This window comes from Apodemus sylvaticus, chromosome 12, assembly GCF_947179515.1.
Source record: "Apodemus sylvaticus chromosome 12, mApoSyl1.1, whole genome shotgun sequence".
NCBI classification, from domain to species: domain Eukaryota; kingdom Metazoa; phylum Chordata; class Mammalia; order Rodentia; family Muridae; genus Apodemus; species Apodemus sylvaticus.
Genome location: NC_067483.1, coordinates 96,513,491 through 96,536,476, shown reverse-complemented (window position 1 = coordinate 96,536,476; position 22,986 = coordinate 96,513,491). Strand labels below are relative to the sequence as shown.

The 22,986-nt window shown below is 45.2% G+C and overlaps 1 protein-coding gene across 1 annotated transcript in view; it reads right to left on the bottom strand.

The window, feature by feature from the left end:
- Window positions 1–22,986, bottom strand: part of Ush2a (usherin) — a 723,091-nt gene that overhangs the window by 1,828 nt on the left and 698,277 nt on the right. The window contains exons 64-70 of the mRNA XM_052200359.1: window positions 19,425–19,631; window positions 17,046–17,284; window positions 15,548–15,756; window positions 13,009–13,185; window positions 10,694–10,777; window positions 7,044–7,288; window positions 106–327 (exon numbers count right to left, since the gene is read on the bottom strand). Coding sequence (XP_052056319.1) covers window positions 106–327; window positions 7,044–7,288; window positions 10,694–10,777; window positions 13,009–13,185; window positions 15,548–15,756; window positions 17,046–17,284; window positions 19,425–19,631 — 1,383 coding nt within the window. The remainder of the gene's footprint in view (window positions 1–105; window positions 328–7,043; window positions 7,289–10,693; window positions 10,778–13,008; window positions 13,186–15,547; window positions 15,757–17,045; window positions 17,285–19,424; window positions 19,632–22,986) is intronic.

Below are 22,986 nucleotides of genomic sequence, written 5' to 3'. Positions count from 1 at the left end.
AGTCCCTACCCTGCTAACCACACAGCAACACTGTTAAGCCAGTTTACAGTGTAATTGGGTGAGCACTTGTAGCTGTGTGAGTGTACAAGAGGCAGATCAACTCACCAGTCCACTGCTGTGGCCCATAATAGTTTCCCACAGTGAGTCCTCCATCACCACCTTCTTGTCTGGTATGTCCATGAGCTGGCTGACGCTGCGGTGGAGAGAGCCCTGGGAGTAGGCGTGGCTCAGTTGGCTTTGACTTGGGATCCGTAGTACAGATACACTTTGGCTGCTCCGAATACTCAAAGGTGTCCCAGACCTAGGGAGTCTGGTGTCAGCTAATCCCTGCAAAGGAAGCTGCTGTTAGAGATGGGTGGGTGGGTGGCTGCGTGTGCTTTGAAGCTGGAATTCACACAGGTGATGGAATGGGATGACTTTCTCAAGTCTCCTTGAATACCTGGAATAATTGTGTCCTTGTTTCCCCGAGACAATGTGCTGATGCTGGTGTTAGTGGCCATGCTATATTCTCTAGGGCATTCATGCACTGCCTTGGTGGCTGTTTCTTCCTATGGGACCAGGCCTGCGAAGCAGTACACCAGGGGGTTGGGTCTAGACTAAGGAGTTCTCTACCTGCATGCCGACATGAAGCCTGTCCTTTGAGGAGCTTCTCTTCCACCCCGTTAAAAGTGAATTATATTGTTTCCTGGCTGTCCACTATGAACAACACGTATTCCATTTTCAGGGTTCTGGATATGTGCAGGAAGTGATCCCTCCCTTCCTCTTATTTGAATGTTTTCCTTCTTAGAGGAATCTAAGGTCTGTAACTCATCAGCTCAGTCACCATCACCAGCAAGGCACGATGTCTCCATAATTATTATATGTGCTCTTATAGTAAACTCTAGCTGACTAAAACATCCAGAGTTTCTAATATAATGGTCCCATCAGTAAAATATTTCTACTTCTCACTGGACCGTCAGCACAACATGCAAAAGGTCAGGTGACATCCATGCAGCACACAGAGGTACCTCAAAATGCATGGTGTAACTTTTTAGGGTGACGTTGCTGGACACGTCAGATATGTCAGCCACAGAATCAAACTGAGAAGAAAAAAACAAATGGGTGTGTCAGTCTTTGCTACACACTGCATCAGGGACTCAGATCCAAGCTGCCCAAGGAATACCCTTCACATCGCTCTACGACAGAAGAGAGTTTGGACTCTGGAAACCAGAAGTGATAGAAACCCTAAAGGATCAAAACACTCAGCAGAAGGTGACCCACAGAACAGAGGGGGGCAGTGTGCACCATTGTCAACGGGGTCCTGTCCGGGATAGAACCAGACGGTACGAGCAAGCGCCAGTAATGTGGACCATAGCATCAAACAGGCAGCCTGAGTGAGACAGCTACTGGACTTACAAGTGAAAACTGTATTTTTGGGAGATAATGGTTATAAAAGCAACTCCTAACTAGGGCTGTGGCTTGGTAACAGAACAGTTCCCTAGCATGTGCAAGGTCCTACATTCAGTCTCAGCACAAATTAAATAGAGAAGTGATTCCCATGAACCAACGAGGGCCCTCACTTTGAACCTCCCCCAGGCCATAACAGCCTTCTCTTGATGGCATCTTACAGAGTAGAAGTCAAATAATAAGCCTCACCCAAGAGGGTAGCACATACTAGGCCAGTGTGTATCTTTACCTTTCTGAGAAAAGATTGTTCCCACAGGATCCTGCAGCTTAAAGTCCGGCAGCTGCTTTGTCCACAAATTGGGAAGGATCTTTCTACACCACAGTTGAACTGTAGTCAGTGTTGAAAACTCCTGGTTTTATCCATGTCTCCACAGCTACAGCTGACAAAAGTACCAGGAAAACCCAGTAGGTCCAGAAATGCAAGTGACCCATGCCCCCACCAACACTTACCTTCCACTGTGTGTGATCTAGCAACTTTGGGACTGCAGCCATTATAGGGACACACCAATTTCACCTGTGCTTTGGGAGCCACACCATTTGGCTTCGGAACATAGTAACCAGTGGCTCTAACCTTGCCAACACACTGCATAAGAGGATCTATAGAAACTCTCCCTCCTAGCCCATGATTTTAAGACTGGAGCTACTGGAAAAGGACGATCACTCAAGCTTGGCCCTGGGGTTCAGGGAAAGAGTCTGTGCACATCAAATCCAGAATGGTAGCTATCAGCATCACAAGTGTTACCCCACAATACCTGTTCCTTTAGGAACAACCCCATCCAGGCTCTGAAGCAGTAGGACTATTAGAAAACAGAGCCACAAGCCTCAGAACCACCCAAGATTTGTGAGAACAAGTGAAAGTTGTCTGCAGGTCCTCCCTAGGAGTGGGTATGGCAGAGCACAAGTCTAAATGAAAACTGTACTAGATAACTGAGAGGGAAGGCACATCGTGGCCCATGGACTGGGGGCCATACTTGCTGGTGCCAAGTGTGCTTGTTCCCTGTCCTCTGCATAGTCTTTGCCTACAGGACCTAGGGAAGGTCCACAGGTGATTGGCCCATAGATGCTATCACTGTCTTTGAACATCTATGGTACCTGAAAAAGGGCCCATCCTAATGTGGGCTCCAGAACTATCACTGCTGTGCCCCAATGGAATATGTCCCTCTCCAGACCAATGCCACCTAGACTGGCAGCTGCTCACCGCCCTAGTACTACTGGAGCTGACTCTGTTGGGCCTAAAGACACATACCCTTCTAAGCCTAAGTCTACCTTAAAACAAATCAGTACTACCATGAATACTGCAATCTAGTCTGTTAAAGACTTCAGACACACCTGAAAATGAGCCAAAGATGAAGGGACTATGTTCTTGGGCTCTGTTATAACCAAATGTTTTAAACTTCATCCAGTTATCTCATATAGACAAGAACAACAACCTTTTCCTAGAAAAACGACTAAACATGGAAGAAAAATGTTACAGTAGACATAATGAGAATTCCCCAAGGACACATCTAAATTCGAAGGAAAATCTACAACATTCCTGAAACAGTAAACATGATCCGACTGAGACATGAATACAGATGAACAGTACCAAGAATGATGGGATAATATAGGCGAGTGAGGGATTCATTAAGAGAGAAGTCAGTAAAAGAATCAGGAGTCCTTTATGGGTGAAATGAAAAAAAAAATTGAAGGAAATTTTCTACAATACCATAAGACAAACTAAAGAAGGAATACAGAACTTGGGAGACAGCTTAGTGAGACTAGCACATTGAGATGAACCTTACAAGGCTTATAGTGACCTAATATTTGCATCTTAAGAATTATAGAAAGTCAAGAAAAGGTGCTGACAGTGATGGCACATGCCTTTAATCCCAGCACTTGGGAGGCAGAGGCAGGCAGATCTCTGAGTTCAAGGCCAGCCTGGTCTACAGAGTGAGTTCCAGGACAGCCAGGGCTACATAGAGAAATCCTGTCTCAGGCCACCCATCCGAAAAGAAAAAAGATGCTGACAAAACTCATAAAGGATGAAATTTCCCCAAGAGCTGGTGAGTGGGAAAGAGATTTGTATGTAACTTCTGAATCAGACAGGGCTGCTGCACAGATCAACTCACAACAGCTATGGTTATATGCATAAGACTAGGCCAGTCAAAATTCCACCACTCCTATTGGAAGAGCTATTGGCAGTTGGTAGCTGCTGAGAGAGGGAAACATGGTCTTCTTTGGGGGATGTGGCCACTGATAGGTTTCTCATGTTCTAGGGGATGGCCCTGCACGCCCATGAACATATGGACAGCAATTAATTGTACTGAGGTATTCATATTAATAACAAATTATTAAAAAGGAAAGCATTGAGTTTGGAAGAAGATGGGTAATGGTGGGGGAATTAGAGAGAGATAATGGTGGATGGATATATCAATATACATTGTGTAAATATATGAGCAGAATAAAATATTTTATAAAACCAAAATCTTAAGAGAATATCCATGAAAGAACCCAAACTACCTTCATCCAAAAGAGATCTCAACTATGGTATATTTTAGTAAATACTATGTGTATGACAAAGAATTCTCAAAACATTAAGGGGCTCATGAGATTTGTAGCAGAGTTTTCACAGAAAATAACAAGAGAATGGTATTGAATATTTAAAATAAAGACTAGGAAACATGCTAAAAATAATATCCCCTAAGTAAAGCCGTTTCTACCTTATCTAAAGAGGAACTTAGGAATTTACTGACAGTAAGAAACACTAGTTAGGAGCAGCCTAACTAGAAATGAGGGAATTTTAACTGCTGTCCTCAAAACACAAATGTGTAAAACTCATTGGAACAACACTCCAAAGAGAAAGATTTAAAATTAGACAATGCCAAATCAAACAGACAAATACAAGGAAAGCAAAATACAGTTTTCAAAATGACAAGATGTTATAACATCCTTGCCTATAAATAAATTAACAAATCAAGAGATAATAGTGTGGTAGAATTAAGGATTAATTTAAAGCCAGCTATAGTAGTGCACAATTGTAATGTAAGTACATGGGAACCAGTGACAGGAGGATTATGAGTTGCAAGCCATTCTGATCTCCCCAGGTACATAAGGCAAGAGAACAACAAAAATCCTAAGACACAACTATATTCTGCCTGCAAGAAACTCACTTCATTGCTTCACTATAAAGATATACTGTGTATACTAAAAATAAAAGTTTGGGAAAATATCACACAAATGGGAACAGAAAATGATCTTAGCTTGGTAGTTCAGGTCTGTAATCTCTGTAAGTTGGGAGGTGGATGCAGGAGGTTCATAAGTTCAAAGCCATCCTAAGCAACTAAGGAAAATCTTAGAACAAAACCAAAAAAAAAAAAATTAATGGGGAGGATAGCAGTAGCTCAGTGATAGAGTGTTTTCTTGGTATATTCAAGATCTTGGGTTCAGTCTCTAGTACTGAAAAAAAAAAAAAGGAACAAGAATAGCTGCATTCATTTCAGATAAAATAATTATTAAAATATTTACAAGTTGATAATCATAGTCAGAAAAGTACTGCTCAAGAAGTGACATGCTAATTGTGAAGATATGAATGAGAATGGCCCTCACAGGCCTCATGTTTGAATGCTTGCTCCCAAGTTGCTAAACTCTTGGGAAAGGATTAAGAGATTTGGCCTTGTTGCAGGAGGTATGTCACTTTGGGGTGGGTTTTGAAGTTTCAAAACGTTGAGCTGTTACTCCCTCCACTACCATGGTTGCCTCAGTATATAAGGTCTCTTCTACTGCTCCAGTGACATTCCTGTCTGCTGCCAGGCTCCCTGCCATAGTAATCATTGACTCACCCTCTGAAACTGTTCAGCATGCCCCAATTAAATTCTTTCTTTTATATGTTACCTTAGCCATAGTGTTTCTTCCCAGCAATATCAAACAGTGCCTAACATGTGCTTCCCAATAAAATGCAAATTTAACTCTAAAGTGAAAGACTAATTCAGTAGGAGTTGGGCATTTCAATATCCAGATTCCCTCATTGGGCACATCTTGCAAACACAAACCATCAAAGAAGACAGCTGCACAGAGCCACACTTCAGACATTCCTAACAAGTACTGAACATCTCCTCCAGCAGCAGCACATAGATTGCCCTCATCAGGATCTTGAGGACAGAGCAATCAAGCCACAAATCAAGACTCAGTCAATTTAAATAAAATTGAAATATCAGAATTCTGCTCCGGACTATGATATTTTAAAACTACAATCTAAGAACTAAGGGAAAAGAAAGTGAACAAATACATATAAACTGAGTAACATGCTCCTAATAACCAAGAGGTAATAATGGTCCCCCAGAAATTCAGTCATGAATTCTACTATGAACAACTATAAAAAGCTGGAAAAGCTAGAAGAAATCGGTAAATTTTTAGCATATAAAATATGCCCCAAAGTGAATCAAGGTGAACAGAAAATCTGAGTCATACTCAGCAAATGATGTTGAAACAAGATTCTTTCATCTCGGGGCTGGGGGGCGGGGGGAAGACTCAGCTGTTGAGAGTGTTCAGGGCTCTTGAAGAGGACCCAAGTGTTGTTCTCAGCACTCACATAGAACATCTTGCAACTGCCTGTACCTCCAGCTCCAGGGGAATCCAGTGCCTTCTGGCCTCTGCAGGCACCGGTGCTCGTGTGCACATATTCATACCCAGACACATAAACATAAATAAAAGGAGGATAAAATCCTTAAGACATTAAATCCTCTAAAACTATCCAGGATCTGATGGGTTTGCTGGAAGCATGTAAAGGATAACTATTTCTATACTTTGAAAAACTATTCCAAAAATCCAAAATAGCCAGAATTCTTTCAAACTCTTTGTGAAGCTAACATTACCTTGATACTAAACTAGTATCAAGCATAGAAATCAATACAATAAAGCATGCAGTACACACACACACACACACACACACAAACACACACACAAATAGCTTAGACTCATACCCAATGGACACTGGAGCAAACATTCTCATTAGGTATTAATAATTGAAGTTCAATTTGATGCTTATATACTAGAGACCTGAACCAGCCTGCATGCAAATGTAGACATGCACAAGACACTGATTTTTAACTGCTTTACAAGTCATCATCAGAAATGGCCTCCTGAAATAGTATTTTCACACACACACACACACACATCATGTGTGTGTGTCATGATCAATGGAATTGGTCCCAGGCACGCAAGGGTGGTTCTACATATACAAATCAAGAAATGTGAAATGTGATACACTGTATCAACAGAAGAACAGAAATCATAAGGGTCCTCATTTTACCTCCATAGAATAAAGGACATTTACAATAAAAGCAATCACATACTATACTTGGGCAAAAGGAAAAGGCATTTCTCTTTTGAAAGAAGACAGTGATTCCCACCCATCCTTACCACTGTCAACATGGTACTGGGGTCTTTGCAAGAGCAGTTAGGCAAGGACATCTAAGTTGGAGAGGATGAAGTTAAATGATCTATGTTTGCTGGTATGACTTTATGCATAAATACTTCACCAAACAGCTGTCAAAGCAATAAGTGACTTTACAAGAATGAAAGCAAGCCACACTAGGAAAAGTCTATCTCTCCATACATACCACATGGGTTTCCCCTGGTGGGTAGCTGCTCAGTGGGGTCATTCGTTTCTGAAGAGGTACCAAGGGAGGTCTCTCTCTGATACATGGCTCCTTGTGGATTTTTCTTTGTAGAATCAAGGACAGAAAAATGGCTAGCAAGATCAGGGCCAGCATGGCCATTACCATGATGAACCACAGCTCGCTGTAGAACTCTGTGCTTTTGGTCCCTGCTCCCTTCCTATCTCCAGGAGTTGTCAGCACCAGACCTGCAAAACCCATGAAAGAAATAAGAGTCTTTCACAAGGCAACCTTGTGGCTTTGGGTGCCGTGATTTGACTGAGAAGCAGAACTTCCCGTGCTTGAGTCTAACTGCATGTGAGCCAGAGCACATGCAGGGGTGCTGCAAAGAGACAGCCAACAGGTCGCAGCGCTGCAGACCACCATGACCTTAGAAAGAGTAGTTGGTGAACAGGAGACAGCAATCTTTAAGAGGGTCTTCCCCATCCTTGGCGGTGTGCCCTGAGCAGTGCTCTCCCAAATCACCAAGACACAGACTGAGGGGATCCAAGTCTCTCTTATCTCAGGCAACAGTTCTACCCTCAGAGGGTTTGTGCAAACTGGATTTTGAGATATCAGATCTTTTCCATTGTGAATGTCAACAGCTTGTTCCTACTTCAGTTTGCCCATGACTTGTCATGTGGCCTTTGTTAATCAGCCAATGTCCTAAAGATCATCTCAAATATACTGGGGGAGCCTCCTATAGAGGGAAGTGTCAGATACATCTCTTTCCTAGATTTGTGTGCTGACATTGATAACTATCTTCTAAGCTCAGGGCATTCAAAGTTCACAAGAATACTCAACAAAGTACAGTGAGTATTCCAGTCTGGGTCTGTGTGGGGTGCTTGGTTCCTGGGACAGCAGAGTTTGGGGACGGGTCGATGACAGTGACTATATCATTAAGTCTCTCACCTCACCAATGCACAAATCCACTGGCAAGGTTGCCCCTCAGTGGGCTGTTGGGGAGGTGAGGCCTGGGGGGAAGAAATAGGTCACTAAGGACATGACATGAAGGGTGTACTTGGGCCAGACCCATCTGTCTCTGCTTCGTGAGGTATGAGGCAGCATCTATGCTCTGTTGTGGGCTTCCCACCACAGTGTTCAGCCTCGGCCTCAGACAATAGGGTTAAGTGTCCACAGACTGAAATCTCTGGAACCCTGAACCTCTCCTTATGTTTTTCTCAGATCTTTTGTGACAGTGAAGAAAAGCTGGATAACACAGCAAGCTCTGAGGCTTTCTAGATATGACAGGTAAAGAATTTTGTGTGGGGATAGGAGAGCAGCACAGGGGGAAGGGGCCATGGGCTCCCTACAGGACAGTATACAGCAGTAGAATCATGCCATTGATTGGCTAACTGACAGGAGAAGGCCTTCCATCAGCTGCCTGTCTTTTTGCTGAGAATAGCTTAAAGATTCGCAGCTATGATGCAGCTACCTGGGCTGGCCCGAAACTGAGAACTAAAGGTCTGCTTGCTGAACTCCAGAGAAGCTGATGGCACTGGAAACCCTGCTCGCTGGATACCTCCCTGCACTGAGCAGGTGACAACCAGAGGGCAGGGAAGATGTGCCAGGGTTTCCCATGAATATCCTCAGGAAGAATGTTATAAGGTGACTTAAGCTAAGCTCAGACCCTGAGAGGAGGGTACACCTCTGCCAACCCAGCTGTGACAAGGTTTGAAAAGTCACTGATGCCCCGGACTACTACTTCCTCACTCCTGAAACAAAGAGTTGAAGACACACCTCCAACAGGCTAGAAGCCCCTTCACAATAAGAGGCTGTGTGGTGTTTGAAAACTGAACCTTGGCTGCACAGGAGAAAAGAGTGAAGTTCTTCTGTGTGTGTATGTGTGTGTGTGTGTGTGTGTGTGTGTGTGTGTGTGTGTGTGTGTGACACAGCGCTGGGACCCCAGGGACATCCGATTGGCTCCGTGTGCTGTTTCCTCAGGAGTACATAGGGAATGAAGGGCAGGGTGCCTGGGGGAAACTCCAAAGAGGAGAGCTCAGCAGGGGGAGACACTGTCTGCTGCTTTCCTGCTTGGAGGCTGCCTTCAGGCAACAGAACAGGAACTCTTTAGAAATTATATCATGAAAATTAAAACTGACTAGTGATGTACGCTGGGCAGCACATCTCAGAACCATCAGTCCACTGAATCTCTCCTCTCTGCTCTGCTGAGAGCCCTCCTCCACACAAGGGCTCCCTTTAGCCCAGCTTTCCCATGGTGGGAAGCTCCGTTTGTCTCCAGAGCTGACTGGAGCTGCTGCCCTGTGATAAAGGCTGAAAACAAGATCCTGTCTGCCCTTCCATTTTTCCTTTCAGACTGGACTTTTACTTTGGAGGTCCTGCCTTGTTGATGAAGTTACAGGGTCATAGCTGGGACGAATCCTGTGTTTGGGAGCTGGCTATAAGGAAACCCTGACTCTGTAACTGGAGTCAAACTGGGAAACTGGATTTCTTGAGGTTTATCCAATGACTTCTTCTGCCTCACAGCTCTGAATATGAGATCAGCTATATGGAAAGGTCATGTTAAGTCTGAGATCTATAGTATACCCAAATATGCACAGTATGGGGAAAGGATATCTGTTGATTGAAAGAAGAGAGGACAAGGGTTCAGGAGAAGCATGCAGAGGCCAAAGGACAACCTTAAGTGTCAGTCCTTGCCTTCAATCTTTTGAGACATAGTCTCCCGTTTGCCAGTGACATGCTAGGATGGCTGGCCTCTGAGCTGGTAAGGATTCTCCTGTCTCCACTTCTCATTTTGCTTTAGAAGCACTGGGATTACAGACTGTGACTTCATCCCTGCCTCTAAGCCGGTCCTGGGAATTCAGACTCAGGGCTTCATGAATGTGTGGTAAATATTTCCCTCACTGATCCATCTCCTAGCCTGGAAGCCATCAGAATCCATGAAGGGTGATACAGATAGAAACGTCCACTAGATGGTTCACCACTGTAGGCTCTGACTCCAGAGCAGCATTTGGACCATCAGGAACTGAATTGGCTACCTTTTGTCTTGTGTCTTCTCATCTTCCCTAGACTCACTCTGCCACCTTTCTGTAGATGAAGTCATAAAATTATTTAGATAAAATATTTGTTCAGAAGAAAAGTTTAATCAGGCCTCTCTGCTGTTGGCCATATTGACAATTCAGTGACTTGGCTAACCTCTTGTCTAACAGAAGTTTCATTAGGACCTGTAAAGTTTCCTTCCTTCCTTCCTTCCTTCCTTCCTTCCTTCCTTCCTTCCTTCCTTCCTTCCTTCCTTCCCTTCCCTTCCCTCCTTTTCCATGCCCTTCCCTTTCCTTCCATTCCCCTTCCTTCCTTTCTTCCTTCCTTCCTTCCTTCCTTCCTTCCTTCCTTCCTTCCTTCCTTCCTTCCTTCCTTCCCTTCCCTTCCTTTCCCTTCCCTTCCCTCCTTTTCCATGCCCTTCCCTTCCCCTTTCTTCCTTCCTTCCTTCTCTTTCCTTTCTTCCTTCCTTCCTCCTTTCATTTCTTTCTTTATGACACACCATAGTTTCTTCCATAAAGTCTACCACTAATGTGTTAGCAGTGTCTATACACAGATATTTGCCTTTCTCTTGAGGACAATGAGTAGCTGCTACACTAAACAAGAGAAATGTTTACCAAATCCAGTAGCAGCATCATACTGGACCAGTGGAGTCTTAACACTTCCAATGTCTGTCGTGCAGGTGACCTGAAAGAAGAAAGCTAGACAAAAGAAAGAACAGGTAAGTGTTCAGTGTCTAACACCAGCTAACTGGGGTGTCTCTGGAAAGAGAAAGGAAACTAATACTCCAGAGCAAACTGTTACCCATGGTGGTCATTTCTATGAGGGGCTGTCATAATTGTATTAATTGATGTGAGAAGACCCAGCCTAAAAGCAGGTGGTACCATTTCCGTTTCCTGGTTCAGGGTTCCAGGACCTTACTACAGTAGGGTAGGTGCCGAGTGCCCCCATATATACATTCATTCTCTCTGCTCTTGACTGTGGCTGGATGGGACCAGCTATTTCAAGTTTCTGCTGCCTCGACTTTCTCTCAGGGATGGACTGTAACCTAGACTTGTGAGCTAACATAACCCCTCTCCTTTAATTCCCCTTTGTCAGGGGACCAAAGCACCAGAAGGGAAACTAAGACAGCTTAGATGCCAAAGGCTCTGCAATGGCACACTAGACCGCAGTAGTGATTGTTTCCTGGACTGCTGCTGCTGGGAGGGAGGGGGCCTTGAAGAGACTCTGTCATGTGCTACCGTATCTCAGGCCCAAAGCTGTGGCCAGTGGATCACAAATGGGAACCATTGTGAGCCAGAATAAATCTCTTCTCTTCATAAGGTTGTCTTGGGCATTTGTCACAGCAAGGAAAAGCTGACTGACATCTAATATGTAAACTTCTAATTAAAAAGTCAGTCAGCAAAAGAGTTAATGGCAGCAAATCCATGAGGGGAGGGCAGAGGATGGGAGGGAGGGAGGGAGGGAGGAATGGAGGGAGGGAGGGAGAGAGAGAGAGAGAGAGAGAGAGAGAGAGAGAGAGAGAGAGAGAGAGAGAGATCAGAGCTTCTACCCAGAACAGCAAAGCAGCACCTGCGAGGACCTGGACCACACAGAGGCGGAGCTCGCCCTGCATTGGATCGATACCTTTCCCTTTAAGACTTTCAGGAATTCCTTTCTTGACTGGAGAAAACTCAGGAATCCTGTGATCCAAATTCCCATTTCAACTTTTTTTTTCCAGGACCCTGTGCTTCTTGCAAGGTCACACAGATGGTTGGAGACCCACTCAGGTAGAACCCAGATCTACCAACTGTCAGGCCATCTTCCCTCTACAGCAAGCGGCCCTGGTGACCAGCAGCCGTGACTGTGTGGCTCACTTGGGCTGAAACTCGGTTTCTCCAAGTGCATCTAGGGAGTCATCCTTCAGCTTAAGCGAACAGGCCATTCAAGGACCAAGCACTCCTGGGCTGATTCACTCTCTAAATCCAACCGTTTCAAACGGTTCGGTCTCCACTGGCCCTGTGACCATGCAGGTGACTTGAAAACCTGGAGTAGCTTTTAGAGTCTTGTTTCAACTGAAAATCAAGACAGAGAAATAAGAAATGCAACTAGAGAGGGGGATGGGTACAGTCCTGGGAGCAAAGGAAAGTTCTTGTAGGGACTGTTCCTGGGAAATTTAGGGAGCCCCTCACTCAGAGCTTTAGGGCTGGACATGGTCACCGGGTGTTTTGGTAGCTTTTTTGTTACTTTGATAAACACCACGACCAAAAGTAACCTGGGGAGGGAAGGGCCTATTTGGCTTACACTTCTAGGTTACACTCCATCATCAGGGGACATCAGGGCAGCAACTGAAGTAGAAACCATGGCAGAATATTTCTGGTGGGCTTGTTCCCTCTGGCTGGCCGAGCAAGCTTTTGGACATAGCCCAGGTCTCCATGCTCAGGCATGGCACCACCCACACAGCACTTGCTCCTAAACGAGAAAATCAAGACACCAAGAAAATGCCTCACGGGTGTGCCCACAGTCTAAGCCGATGGCGGCAATTCTTGCACCGAGGTTCCCTCTTCCCAGGGAAGATGATGGCGCGAGCTGATGGTAAAAACCTACCGGCATGCTGGTGATGGTGCAAGGGGGGACACAGGGGGACACTCTGGAACTTTCCAGTTTGGCTGCTGACTAAGTGTGTTGCTGTTAGTATTGTGAAATGAACCTGCCCTCTGGTCTCGTCCTTCCTACAACCATTCAACTCTCCCGGAGTCAGCACTGTCCCTAGACGTACCCAGGATCAAACAGGGAGGGGACACATACTCTGAGCTGTGGGATTTCTACAGACAGTGGTCACATAAACCAAGGGATTTTGATGACGAGCCTCTTCAAGTCACTTCTCTGGTTTGACATTTCCTAAAGCTGGGGACCAGAGCCCCTTACACAGAGAAGAGGGTCAGTTACTAACGTTTGTCCACCGTCCTGGGTATGTGGAGTGTGGTGTCTAGGCCGCTGTACACCCTCCGTCCTCCGTCGGTGACCACGTATTCCTTTAGCCGGCCATTCAGGACAAAAGTGTCACTCCAGTCCACCCACACCATGGATGCGTTGCTGTTCACGGAGAACAGGGCTTGGTACTGAGGCACTGTGGGGGAGGAAGACACAACTTCTAGACACAGGAACTTCCGGGATGGATGAGCAGGGTGCTTTTTGAAGAGTGTAAACCACAGTATAGGAAATCAGCTGACCAACCAACCAAATAGAAACAACCCTGGGTGTTACTAGAAACCCATTAAAAATAACAACCTGGGTGGAGGGAGGAGGAGGACATGCGCTCCTGGGACATGCGCTCTCAGCAGCTTGGCACTGCCTTCAAAAGTCAACGGAGAGTGCTGGCTTATAAATCAAACTATTAACACACAACAGGTTTGCTTAGCAATGTAACCTGGGGCTCATAGTTTGCTGTATTTTCCCTTTCTAACGGATAGTGTCCTTAACACTATTAACTACAGTACATAGCTATTTTTTATACCGGATCAATATTGCCAGGAAGCCCCAAGGACTAGATGAAGTAATTTTTTCTTTCTTTCTTTTTTTTTTTAGACCAAACCAAACTGCTTAGATGGTGAATTATGCTTGTTTGGTACCCATCTATTTTTAAAGCTTTTTCTTGAACTGTTAGTTTGTTTTCTGAGATAGTTAAAAGGCCTTGCAAACAGCAATCCAAGCACTGTGATTCACTGCCCTGACTAATCCATCAATAGCAGAGTACACTAGTACATAATCAGGCCCAGTTCTCCTAAGTATTACATCAGATCGAGAAGCAACCTGGTATGCATTTCCAGGCATCCTCTGTTCTCATTAAAAAGTTCCTTGCTGAAACAGAACGGGAGATCTCAACAGCAGCTCATCTTCAAGGTAAATAGGTTGCTGGGGGAACAGATAGAGGAATGAACTATCACCTTGCAGAGGGTAAGAGATCTGCTTCAGGGGACCTCGCTTCCTCCAAAATAACCAAGATACTTATAAAGCATCAAGAGCCACACATATACCCAGTTGGCTGTTAAGAAAGGAGGGGTGTGGATATAATAGCTACATTATTAATGTCAAAGGTTATAACATGGTATGGGATAATTTTGTTTTGTGACATATGGTTTAGACCCTAAAGATACACGTGCATCTTATCTTTCACAGCAGGAGACAGAGAGAGAGAGAGAGAGAGAGAGAGAGAGAGAGAGAGAGAGAGAGAGAGAGAGAAAGAAAATCTAGCAATGTGTCACCAAAACCAAGCATTATCAAACCCTCTTCATGGCTGTGTTTCCAGCCCTGGCCAGCCTTGTATCACAGGCCAATATGCAGTTTTATTTTCTGAAGCTCTCTTCTACTGTACTGGACCCATAAGTCTCCCTGTATCCTAGCAGGATAAAAAAAAAAGGAACTTGCAAATTTTAAGAAAATAAATGTGACTTTTGTCTTTTAGGATTTGGAGTCTTTGCTGAGGGAAAGAGCAAGAAATTAAAGAAATGGGGACTTGCAGGAGGGGCCTGAGGAGACAAAAGTGGTCCTGTGCCTTACATAGTTGGCATTATGTAACCCTCAAGACACCCCAATGAAGATTGGGCCCTGGGGCTGGAGAGATGTCAGCAGTTTAAGGACACTGGCTACTCTTGAGAGGACCTGAGTTAGGTTCCAGGAACCTCTAGTTCCAAGAGAATCTGATGTCCTCTTCTGGTTTCTTATGGGTACTACACACAACACACACACACACACACACACACACACACACACACACACACACACACGAATCTTTAAAAACTAAAAATAAAAGAAATTGATTTCTCTCAGAGGTTAAATACCGCAATAATCAAGCCACCAAGTACCCGAGCCCAGGGCTGTGTAACCCCATGCCCACTGCCTTTAGAATCAGAATACATTTATTACTTTACTGTGTGTGCTTCCTAATGGTTTGACGACACTGGCTAATTCTGTTTGTCAGTTAATCAGGAGTTTTGTGCTTGTCAATCAATTTAACCATTACTAAAATTTAAGCCCTATAATCTTAATTATATTTAAAGGGCAACAAATGTTAAAATTCTTAAAATTTCTTATAATTTAATACATTGTACTGTTATCCATCCACCTAGGGCTCTTTGCCCTCTTGTAACAGAGTCATGGGTTCTGTAATGATCATTCACCCCTTCCTGCAACCATTCTTTCTCCTCTGTGTGCTGAGTGCTGCTATGATGTAACTTGAAATCCTCAACTGTGGGAGCACACACCCCCCCAGGGCAGCCAAGCCTGGTCTATGTAGTAACTTCTGGGCTAGCTTAGACTACCGACTTGCCCTGAACCTTTACACTCATAAATGCCATGGGAGTTTTCTCCAGTCATTATTGACATGATGTCTCGGTGGTAGTCCATGCAACTGGACACAAGCCCTCCAGTCACGTGGGCTTCCCCAGTTCTCAAACAGCATCTCTTGTGCCAGGCACATCCCAAGTACTTACTCTCCTTCTTGGTGCTGAAGCTGGTCCACCCGGAAGCCGTGCTGCCTGCCTCGTTGTGGGCCACCACTTGCACCTCGTAGGCAGTGTCAGGCTGAAGGCCCGCCAGGCTGGCTCTGTGCCCAGGGCCCCAGTACTTCCTCTCTGTGTGGCTTGGAGGGCAGTGTGGGGCTGACTCAGGAGGACAAGCCCGGTGCAGCTGTAGCTCATAGCTGGGACAGGCAGGGGTGTGGAGAAGGAAGACAGGCAGTGGGCTTGATGACTTTTCAAAGTTGCTTAGATTTGGGGCAGAAGACATTCTGCAAACTTTTTGAAAACTCCATTTTCAGGAAACCACTTTCAGAGACCCTGAGTTGGTATTGCAGGGGAATGAGGCGTGAAGCTATGTGAGAAGACATGTGGGGCTTCCTCATGTACACACATGGATTGTCACACATGTGTGTGTGTGTGTGTCACACATGAGGTAGTCTCTGTGTGTGTGTGTGTCACACATGAGGTAGTCTGTGTGTGGGTGTGTAGCTGTCTGGTACATGTGCACATGCAGATGTAAGTGCCATTGTGTACAGACCAGGGGACAACTGTGGGAGCTGTTACTTTATTTTTAAGATTTATTCTTTTATGTGTATGGGTGTTATGCTTGCATGAAGGCCTGTATAGTGTGTGCATGCAGTGCCAGCAGAGGCCAGAAGAGGGCGTAAGAACCACTGGAACTGGAGTTACAGATGGATGTAACTCCACGTGGGTGCTGGGAATTGAACCTGGATCTTCTGAGAGCAGCCAGTGCTCTTAACAGCTGCGCTCTCTCTCCAGACCCATCTCTCCCTTATTTATTTTTTGAGACAGGGTCTCCCACTGCTCCGGAGCCAAGCAGGCTAGGCTAGGTGCCCAGGGAGTCCCAGGGTGCCCCAGGGCTCGGCCTGCCTCTGCCAGGCCATGTCAGCACTGGGATATCTAAGTATGTGCTACCACACCTAGCTTTCTGTGTGGGCTTGGGGCAATCAATCACAGGTTCTAAGCATGGTGAGCACTCCACCAACTGGGCTGTTTCTCCAGCCCTACAGGCAGTCATTGCCATGAATAAAAATTAGATGCTTGGCTCTCTTGAGAGGGAACCATTGTTGTCTTTTACATAGAATAAAGATAATCCCCTCCCCCACCCCAGATTATTCTGAAGGAAGACTCTTTTGTTCTTTGAGATGGAAGCCCCTCCTGACAGTTTAACCTAGGTCAGGGAAATTCCCAGCTAACTGCAGAGCTGTCTTTTGCTCCAGCTGAGGCCAGCAGAGTGCATGGCTCCTGAGAGTCCTAGGGCAGTATCTTCCTTGTTGTTCACGTTTCCTCTGGTAGGCTCATGGCTTAAATACTTTTCAAGTAACCAAACTGCTCAAGGACGTGCTTTGTCCTCTGGATGCTCTCCCCATTCCCTGGGGACTGCAGGGTGGCCATGTGCCTCTGTACCCTGTCGCCTTTTGGTTTATTAACCGGTTTCGCTGACAGTTACCTGTGAATGACTCCATTCGGGAGCTGAGGGGGAGTCCACTGGAAGGAGGCCATCCTGGAGCCCAGGGTCTGGATCTGGGGAGGAGACAGGCCTGAGGGTGGGGCAGGGTGTGTCCTCAGCTCCGCTGTCGGTCCTCGACTGCAGCAGTTGAAACAGGTGCAGGCCTCAACCCCGATGGCGTATGTGGTGAAGGGTCTCAGGTCATGAAGGGTCTGCTGGGTGGTCGTGCCTTCAGACAGCTGCAGGGCAGAGGAACAGATGAGACTGTCACGTGTCAGAGATGGCACGCCTCTGCTGTGAGTGGGACCCACACTAGGCACTTTGGGAGGGCGATAAGAAGGTCAGAAAAGGGTTAACTCTTGGGACAACCAATCTAGATGGAGGGGTGTTTATAAAATAAGAGTCCAGTAAACATAACAGGTGACAAGAAAGAGGTGACAGGTATGCTGCTATCCCTTACCTAAGCTTGGGAATGTATTGGAAAATGGAACCTTGTACACAAAATATGAGGTTGAATTCAACGACTTTCAAAGGGGCTCCTTTGCAACAAAATGAAAAGAAATCATAATCTGTATTTGAATTCTCTTCTTTATCACTAAGTTTCACATTCTACTACAATAACCTGCATGGAACTTATGTACCCAAAATGCCTTGGGACTCATATCAGAGGGGGATACAAATATTTAATGTTTGTCACCCCCTTCCTCTCAGAGTGCCGTTCTGCACAGCCACTTGTCTTATAGAACTACAAACTTTTGATTTATTTGGAACAAACTTTTGACCTCATTTGGAAGAGAAGTGCTCAGAAGCTGGGAATTAATTTCCACATCGATATAAATGACATAATTAAGGAGCTACCTGCTATTTTTTTAAAAAAATGCATACAATGCACTCCACATAGAAATTATTTGGGTTTATTAATATTATCATTTTATAAGCATGGATAATCAAGGGCTGATTGTATTTACATCATCTATATTTATTGAATATGAACCCCTGTAGAACATATGCTAATATCCTGTTAGCATTCACTAGGAGCCTTGCCTGCGTGTGGGGCTTCTTGGGAAATTGTGTTTCCACACCGGGCATTCTGGCCTCAGAGGATTTCTCCACACTTGCCCAAATCGTTCCCTAAATTGGTCTAAATAATTCATAATGTAATACCGGGATCTGTGCAATCTCTCTGTAAGCTTATGTGAACAAAGTATTATCATCTCCACTTACTCATGAACCACGGGGGAGAGACCCCAGCCATACCACAGAAGCAAGAGCCTAGAGAGCAGGTGCCTCTACATAATGCAGGTGCTGCTTGGTGGTGGCTTCCTAGCTATTAGGAAGGTTAAATATTAGTCTTCTCTGTCAAGTACTCAAAAACTTTTGCTTATGACAAGAAATTATTTTATCTTCTTTACCTTGTAAAACCATATGCAAATGTATTGATATCCCCACTCAGAAAAACTTTCATACCCTACCCCCTTCTCTGAATTTAAGTGACATAAACAGCATATTCCCCCCTCTGTTTTCCCTTCATTTCCTTTAAAACTAGCCAATCCCAAAAGACTGTGATGTGAGACCCAACCAATAGGGATAAAAGACAATGGTTACCACCCACATTAGAATAAACACCAAGTGAACTTTCTGTCCTTCTCCTAGTGTGCTTGCTAGCTGGGTTTAGGTCTTGGCAACCCCTTTGAACAAAAGCAATTGGCTTGCCAAGGTGCTGTGCCTTGTAAGTGTGTTCCAGTTTACAACACATATGTTATTCGTTTCTTACATGGCCTCCCTCTCCACAGCATGCCACGGTCTGCAGCTCAGTGTGAGCTCCCCCATGGTCAGTTCCACCTCTTGGCTTCCCTCAAATGCTTAAATGGCGACAGTGGGATTGGCGCTGTGCTCTGTGCTCTGCCTCTTCTGAGAAGAAGGCAATCTCTTGAAGTCACCGACAGAGACTGGATTTCCCTCTTGTTAGAGATCTGTGTGTATCAACATCGGAGTTCCCAGAACATTCCCTGCTTCTTCCTTCCCTTTCCATATTACCATTCACTCCATCCCATCTCATCTTGTGGACTGGCTGCCATCTTTCAACTACCTGACCTCTATTTTTCTAAATTAAATTAATTTCTAAGTTAAATCAATGTGTAACGTCTGTCTTCCACTCCTTCCATCTCTGGGGTCTTCGATACCATCTCTGGCATTTATCCTACTTCAGATGTTTTCTGTTTCCTAAAGCGACAGTCTCACAGCAGAACCTCTGTTTCTCAGAGGGCAAGTGAGGGCAGACACACGGGGTGCAGGTTGGAGGGAGGAGGGCGAGGAGCCACAACAGGCTTTTAGGAAGAGCCTTGCTGTGTGTGATAGCTCTTAGAGCTCTGTGCTCACCATGACGTGCATCCCGCTAGAGTTGGAGAAGACCCTGAAGAGGCTGATGATTCCATTGGGTTTCGAAGGTGCACTGATGTTGACCACTGCTTGGGTGGAGGAGACAGTGTGGAATATGGGCGCTTTGAGACCTTCTGGTGGGGCAGGTCCAGTTCGACACCATGTCCATGTACTTGCAGCTTTGCCTGCAGAATTCACCGCCCATACCTCAAAAAGAATCAACAAGACCAATCACAACCTAGGCACCCTCACACTGGAGAAGAGTATCAGGTGCAGGCTTAGGGGCATATACCTTTAATTCTAGCCATCTGGAATCAGAGGCAGGCCAATCTCTATGAGTTCAAGACCAGTCTCCAATATACAATGGGTTCCAGACTAGCTTGGCTACACAGTAAGAACATGTCTCATTAAAAAGTAAAAGTAGATAAATCAGCTACCAAACCAGATAAATATAATGGTGCTAGCATTCCTTCTAGGCTCTGCCCAACAGTTACCTGGCAACAGCCAGGTAGGTCTGGCTTGCTATAAAAGGGGCTATTTGACCCCTCCTCACTCTCTCTGCCCCCCTGACTCCCTTCTCTCCCTGATTACTTTCTCCCTCCTTCTCTTCCCTTCCCCCTTGACCCTCTCCATGTATTCCTGGCCTGCCTCTCCCTCTCCTCTCCTCTTCTTCTCTTCTCCTCCCCCTCCTTCCTCTCTTCTCTTTCCTTTCTTCTTCTTCTTCTTCTTCTTCTTCTTCTTCTTCTTCTTCTTCTTCTTCTTCTTCTTCTTCTTCTTCTTCTTCTTCCTCTTCCTCCTCCTCCTCCTCCTCCTCCTCCTCCTTCTCCTACTCCTCCTCTTCCTCCTTCTCCTCCTCCTACTCCTCCTCCCCCCTCTCTATTCCTTTCTCAACTCCCCTTCCCATGCCTTAAATAAACTCTATTCTATACTGTACCCTATGGATGGTCCCTCAGGGGGGAGGGATGCCTCAGTATGGGCCCGATGAGGCACCCCTCCCACCTCACCATACTTGGCTTGACAAATCATATCCTGGCTCTTTTTAATAAAACACAACAAATGATCTTTGATCTTGCAAGTTTGTCATTACAAAGGATCAGAACAAGAAAGTAACTCCCTAGGGTTTCAGGAATTCTACAGGTAGATTGCTGGCTAAAATGCTCCTCTCTGCCCCTGGAGAGGAGCTTCTTTGTTACTTCCTTCAGAGTGGATGGATTCCTGGACTCCATAAAACTCAGCAATTCTTAAACACTGTCTCCATTAAATCTGCATGAAAATCAAATTTCCTTTAATCAAGGAGGGGATAAACATATGGGGAGATGTGTAATCTTATTTATCAAGAACCATTTGTATAATTAAACACGAATATCCTAAAAGGTTGCCTTGGGTCACCATTTGCATGAGTGAGTAATTTGTAGACTGTCAGGTGCAATAGACCCAGTGGATGGATGTGCGAGCATATAGGGTTAAATTAGGCCCAATAGCAGCCAGCCACACAGTGATCAATCAGAATGATAGATGGAGACAGCAACACGAGACGACTGTGTCGCCCACTGGCGATCCTTACTAAGCTATACAATGCAACTCCAACTTTGGGGATTTTTTTTCTCATTGGCTGTCTTTTACTGTGTTTATTAAAAAAAATAAGCTATCATGGCCCGTTAAGGACAAGTGAGGAAAGCTTGCCTGAGTTTGTATGTACAGTACTGGGAAGCATGCAGGATGTTTAAAAACAAGCCATAGAGGAAAGCCTGAGGTGAGAGTTTCATCCTGTCCTGTTCTGGCATCCATGTAACTAGCAGAGAAGAAACAACCTCCAGACTTTTAACTTGGAGGCCAATTCCTATCAGTGTTCGTGTTTCTTTCTGGGGCAAATGCCTTTGTGAGAGCAAATTTCTGAAGTGGAGCTTCTAGCAAATGTAAATCTCCAGCCCTCACTGAGAGGATTGCCTGTGGCCCTCTTCTCAAAAGAGAAAACCAACTTATTTCCCAGTGAAACCAGCTCTTTAAAGAGTACATTCTCTCCTGATTTGTTCACAGTTCCTCATGTTTCTATACTCTACGTGTCTACGTGTTTCAAAGCACTCTAAAACATTCCATTTTGTGTACATGTGCGTAAAAGTTTGTGAGTGGGGGCTAAAACTGTGCTCTTTCTGGTAATCTGAGCTTTGGATTCTGCAGGTTACGCTATGTGTACATAAAATATTACAGGTCTGAACGTCTAGATTAGGTCAGGTCCCTTAACTCATAGGGGTGGAAGATATAGTGAGTCAATTGTCTCAGCGGAACATGTTCCCTGCGATGCGCTGGGGAGCAAGAAACAGGAGTCTGTCTCCATGACAGCGGGGCCTCTGCTAGCTGGTGTCCAAGTCAGAGTACCCGCCAAGGTGCTCCTGTCCGCTCTGAGAGGCCAGTTGTACAGTGAGGCAGAAGGCTAGATTGCTAGTGAAGAGATCAGATGCCAGGCCCCAAGAGGGAGGGTATCTGGCAGCCTTAGTGAGCTAGAGACCAACCACCTTAAGTGGCAACCTTCCAGGGATGCTACAGAGAGGCCTTTCGTGGCAGAAGACTGACAAGATTAAAAAATGCAATATTCTAGGACACACGTAGAGTAGAGTGCAAAGGCCAGTTTCTGATATCCAGGCAGGAACAGGCTCTTGGCAGTTTCAGGGCTGACATTAATCAGGGTCAGCCCATAGAAAGAGATTTGATAGCAGACAAATCCAGCACATAGCTGAGTGCTCGCACAGTCAGCCGCCATGCCGGTGAGATGCTGGAGAGAGATACAGAAGAGAAGGAATGCTGAAGGAAGCCTAGGGGACAGTCTATTAGACCAGGGCTGAGAGAGCTCACTTCTCTTTCGTAATATTGAATATTATTATTTATAGCACACATGGGTTCATTATGGCATCTTCATACAGATATGTCATTGTTCTTTTTGTTTTTATCTGTGTTTCTCTACCCACTGCCCTTCCCGGCCCTCCTGTCTTCTCTTGGGCCCCTGCCCCCTCTAACTAGTCCCTTCTCATTCTTCCCTATCGCTTTCTCTAGGATCCCTTCTTTCCCAATTACAGTTTTCATTTACTACGCTAATATTCATTATTTCCTGGGTAGATCCACCATGGGATTTTAATGTTGCTGAGGGAATCAGCGCCGACCTTCCTGCCTTCCTGTGCTGTAGACTTTGACCAAGCAGAGTCTTATTTTCAAGATGTGATATAATCTAATAATTTCACTATGAATTGTATATATGTGTCTTCTGTCAGAGTGTAGGTATGTGCCCGTGACTGCAGCTTCTGGAGGAGGCCAGAAGAGGGCTTCAGGTCTCCTGGAGCTGGAGCTGGAAGTTATGAGCTGCCCTGTGCCGGTGCTTGGGAACCAAACTCAGGTTGTCTTTCTAAACTTCAGCCTGTTATATTTGAAAACAAGTGGGCCCCAGAGTATAGGTGTTGGTGCATTTGGGAATATTACCTTCTAAAATATAGATGACATTGAATTCCTGTCCAAGCAGGGAATGTACTAGTGTTCTCTCCCATCTTTGACAAGAGACCTTCAGAACACATTG